Raw genomic sequence first — 4,917 nt, 5'->3', positions numbered from 1 at the left:
CCCCCCATCAGAGAAAATTTATTTTTGTTGTGCCTATAAGAGTATATGCAATGGAAACCGACTAGTTCCTCATTTAGTGAATGTTTTGTTTTTAACTAATAATTTTGTATAATTCACTTTTTCTAGAACAGAATCAGTTGTAGAAAAGCTGCTGACCAACTGGATGGCTGTCTGCATGTATAATTATATCAAGGTAAGCCAAAAATTCTATATGTTTAAATGTTTAATAGTTGAATCAAAGTAATTTCAATATGGGGGAAACTTATTCACATTCATCAAATCTTGTACATGTTTGTATGTAAAAGAGCAATTGATTTACCAGTTCTTAAAAAAAACAATTTCACAAGAATGCTACAAAACTGCTTGTGACATGTTGTAAGCAAAGCAAAAAACTATACTAACGCTTTATGAAATTAGTTTTTGTGCTCTAACACTTTTGGTGGTAATTATTATGCTTTCATTTGAAATCCCTTTTTTCTTATTTCAGGATTACGCTGGTAGTTCATTGTTTCTTCTGTTCAGTGCTATTAAACATCAAGTTGAAAAAGGACCAGTGGATTTTATAACTTATGATGCTCGATACTCTCTTTCTGAAGAAAGACTTCTTCGTGAACAGACCAATTACAGTATTGTGGTAAGTCCCCTGCTGTGACTTCTAAGACATTGTTCACAGGTTATTAATAATACTTTCATAAGTTTTAGAAGTTCTTGATGTTTCTGTAAAATTTACCCTAATAAGCCCAAGATCCCCATCTGACTACTATTGTGACTCAAACTTGAAAGTCTATACATTAGGGATATTATTACCCTGACAAGCTGAATATCCCCATCTGACTACTATTGTGACTCAAACTTGAAAGTCTATATATTATGGATATTATTACCCTGAAAAGCTGAATATCCCCATCTGACTACTATTGTGACTCAAACTTGAAAGTCTATATATTATGGATATTATTACCCTGACAAGCTGAAGATACCCATCTGACTACTATTGTGACTCAAACTTGAAAGTCTATATATTATGGATATTATTACCCTGACAAGCTGAAGATCCCCATCTGACTACTATTGTGACTCATTTCCTGGTAGAAAGGAGGACTGGCAAGGTCAATGACCAAAAGTCAGTATTAGGGTTAGCATTGAAATAATAAATCATTAAAATAAACTGAAAACATTAAGTTAATGGGACCAACACGTACAAAATGGCAGGAATTTACATTTTATCCAAAGAGGTAGTTATTGTATACAAAACAAGGTATTTGCATATGCAAATAACTATATTTATTAAAGTTAGTTTAGCATGTTTGACTACTCTAGCTACAAGAAATTTGAAGGTAGGTTATGGTATTATTTGAATGTTAACTTTTTAACAGTATTATTTCTAGAAACAAAATAAAAGCTTGAATTTCTTTATTATTTACCATAATGCTAAATTCAGTTTTGCATATTTCAACTAGTATTAAAAGAAAAACATCTTCATACAGTGCTTTAAAATATTTAAGCAATACTAATTGAGGGAGGATTGAAACGTATATGAAAGATCGAGAAACCTGTAAGTAATTATTACACAGGCAATATATCCTTTCTTTTAGTCCTCCAAGTGGTTTACTTGTTTTTTTTATTGTAGGATTTCATGACAAAGCAAGTGGGAAACTTGGTTTTTAAATAATTGCTTTTTACAATAGCTGAACTAAGAAAAACTTGTATCATTTGTTTTGTTGAAAAAGAAATTAGTAAGTATAAATAAAAGAGGGTTAGGGTTAAAAAAATATAATTTTGAAATGTACAAATGTTGTTCCTCTACAATCTATAAGATCTATTGATGTTGAGCACCAGGCATTAGGAAGAGTTTGTCTTACACCTAGTATAAAGATAAAGGAATATTTCAATAGTGTGATGAAAGTCTTATCTGTAAATATGATGCCTGGTAACTTTTGTTCACGAGTGTGAACTGTCATTCCAGTTTATTCAAGTGGTCCAGGAAGAGGAGAAACTACATTTCCGTGTTAACAGCTGTGATACAATTACCCAAGTTAAGGCCAAGATATTGGATGGCTTCTATAAAAATATTCCATTTTCACAAAGACCATCTGTACTAGATGTCGACATAGGTAAGCTTTCTTTTTACCCACTTCAGAAAACTATATCTAGATAAAACGAAAGTGATACAAGTAGTTTTGAAGTAAAGTTTATATGTACCACCAAGTTTCATGAAGTTTTTCATAGGAATTATTTATTTGAAGTTTAAAAAAAGTGTACAAACAGACAGAACAATTCTTCATTCCAACGAACATGTCATACTGAAACTACAATGTTTAGGATAATTTCCATTGTACCAACTAACTGTTAGAGGTTTCACTGCATTAAATTAATCTCCAAAGAATGGCACCACGGTAGAGGAGGACATCTGACCTTAGCTGACGAAGATTCAACAACCAAGACAGTCAATGGCTGGAAGCGCATCAATACTCTTGAACATTATGGAATTAAAGAATCAGCTGTGATGAGATTAGTGCCTAAAATGAAACAAGGTTACCCAGAGCCGTCAAGTAAGTATACTCTCCTTGTCATAAACACTACTCTGTACCCAGAGCCGATGGATAAGCGTGACATCCTTTTTAAGAAACGACTACTGTGTAAAAGACCAACAAATCTTCATAGATGCAAAATTAAGAGGTTTTTATTAACTTATTAGATTCCATAATGAGGTTAGTGTTCAGCAATGAATTCTAACTGTAAAAAAAAAATAGGAATTAGAATTTCTAGCTTCATCCTCGTTTGTTTAACAAAAAATCTTTTATTTCCTGGAGTGAAATATCACTGTAATAACTGGGAAGATTTTTTTTTGCTCAGTAAACAATTTTTTTTTTAATAAAACAAAGGTGATGTTATAATTATTGGTACATGAAGCCTTCTTTATTTTATTTGCTTTACTCTATCAAGTAGCACTGTGAATTAAGTGAAGCTAGCTTGCTGGAAGTAGCAAATCAAAGAAAATATTAGACCTCTACATCATCTTTTCTTAACCCAAATTTACTTTTTGGTGAAGAAAAGAAATTCTGAAATAAATTATCATTTATGTTGACTTTATTGCTTGAATCATACTACAAAAGGAATGTTTCCGTATTAAAGATCACGGTGATGGTGTAATGACACCCAACTCTCCCCGAAGTAATGAAAAAATTCCTATAGTGCGTTACTGGCACTTGGTGAGGTCCACAGATGAACTTCTCACTGACCAGCAACAGAAAGATCACAGCCACAAGGCTATGCCAGAAATATTTCTTACCAGGTTACTGTCAACAAAGGTTTGTAAACAAGTTTGTTTTGTTTTCATTGAAGACTGATTAATTTGACGACAATAATTAGTTACAATTTGAAAGTGATAAAAGTCCCAGATATGTTTTACCATGTTACCATGATTCTTTGTAATTGTTACATTTACAAAAGGTACATATTAAGAATAAAATTGGTATTTTAGAAAACGATGTGGGATAGATGATTTGTATAAAATGATCAAACTTTAGATTGAACTGGACCTCCCTTGACTTCCGAGATTAACCAATTTTCAGAATACTAAGTTTATTTATGATATCTGCTATTGTGCGGCTATATAACCCGAATAACCTATCCAGTGTACAGGTTTTTCTCATGGTGACTACAAAGCATGTTCACACCAACAGTATGTTTGAAATTAAGTAGTTTTTAATATACAGACTAAGGTACAATATCACATTAATTTCAGCAAAACAGTGGAAAACTATAGTTGGGTTAAATCTTAAATTGAAAGGTTATTATCTTATTATTTTCCCATAATTGATGATAAATTCAAATTCTATAAATTTTTATTTGTAACTACAATGAGTCAGGTAATACTATATCCTGTCATATGATTTAAAAAACAAACAAAAAAACTTCTAACAGTAATAGACATTGTATTAAACAGTTGTTCTTATTTGGATTTTTTCTGAAAAATTAAAACACTTGTGGGGAAAGTTGTTTCTAAATATGTACAGGAATATTTACATAATTCAGTTATATTGTACTTTGTGCTACCTACAAATGTTATAAAGAATAACAGCTCTATAAGCACAAATTAATTAAGGAAAACAACACAAATATAAAGTTAATTACCCAACTAGTTTCAATGTACCATGTGCATCATTTTCAAAGGTTCTCATACAGAATACGTGGTACCTCAAATCTAGATGGGTATTTGTGCTTATAAAACTGTTAATCTTTATAACAATATTTGTATCACCTGATTATAGAAACATAATTATTTTTTTTCTAATAAGTTGAGTAGGTTATGAAATAATTTCGAAGTAAAATAACTAGGAGTTATTTCAGGGTACAGTGCAGCAGTTTGTGGACGATTTTCTCTCTACTATCTTGACAACTAATGAAATTCTACCTCCAGCCATCAGGTGGTTGTTTAACTTACTAGACAATGCTGCTACTAGGTATGGAATATCAGATCCTGAAGTAGTACATGCTTGGAAGAGTAATAGCCTTCTACTTCGGTTCTGGATTAATATTGTGAAAAATCCAGATTTTATTTTTGACATTGATAAAACACCTACAGTGGATTCGTCTCTATCTGTCATTGCCCAAACCTTCATGGATGCTTGCTCGACAGCTCAACATCGTCTGGGGAAGGTGTGTTTAGAATATTTTTTTAAATTCTGGAGAGATACTGTAGAAGTTGTAAAACGTTAAGTTTGTAGAAAGAGAATGTAAGTTTAAAATATCTAAATACATACCATTATAAATTCGATGACGAGGAACCCACTTTGAGACTAATAATGGCTGGAGACGGCTTGAGTGGGTAATGAAGAAAAACTTTAATATAAGTTTAACATAACAGTAAATGTACAACGTTTCGACAAGGTTTTGTACCTGATGATGACAAAA

The 4,917-nt window shown here is 31.7% G+C and overlaps 1 protein-coding gene across 1 annotated transcript in view; it reads left to right on the top strand.

Annotated features, from left to right (window-relative positions):
* The window catches only part of LOC106468629 (plexin-B-like), a 44,322-nt gene that overhangs the window by 34,999 nt on the left and 4,406 nt on the right, over nucleotides 1–4,917 (top strand). Inside the window, exons 20-25 of the mRNA XM_013929057.2 lie at nucleotides 127–193; nucleotides 488–634; nucleotides 1,967–2,114; nucleotides 2,385–2,552; nucleotides 3,136–3,311; nucleotides 4,354–4,662. Coding sequence (XP_013784511.1) covers nucleotides 127–193; nucleotides 488–634; nucleotides 1,967–2,114; nucleotides 2,385–2,552; nucleotides 3,136–3,311; nucleotides 4,354–4,662 — 1,015 coding nt within the window. The remainder of the gene's footprint in view (nucleotides 1–126; nucleotides 194–487; nucleotides 635–1,966; nucleotides 2,115–2,384; nucleotides 2,553–3,135; nucleotides 3,312–4,353; nucleotides 4,663–4,917) is intronic.

This window comes from Limulus polyphemus, unplaced genomic scaffold (assembly GCF_000517525.1).
Source record: "Limulus polyphemus unplaced genomic scaffold, Limulus_polyphemus-2.1.2 Scaffold3088, whole genome shotgun sequence".
Classification (NCBI taxonomy): domain Eukaryota; kingdom Metazoa; phylum Arthropoda; class Merostomata; order Xiphosura; family Limulidae; genus Limulus; species Limulus polyphemus.
Note: the sequence above shows the minus strand (reverse complement) of the source record. Positions and strands in the feature narration are given on the sequence as shown.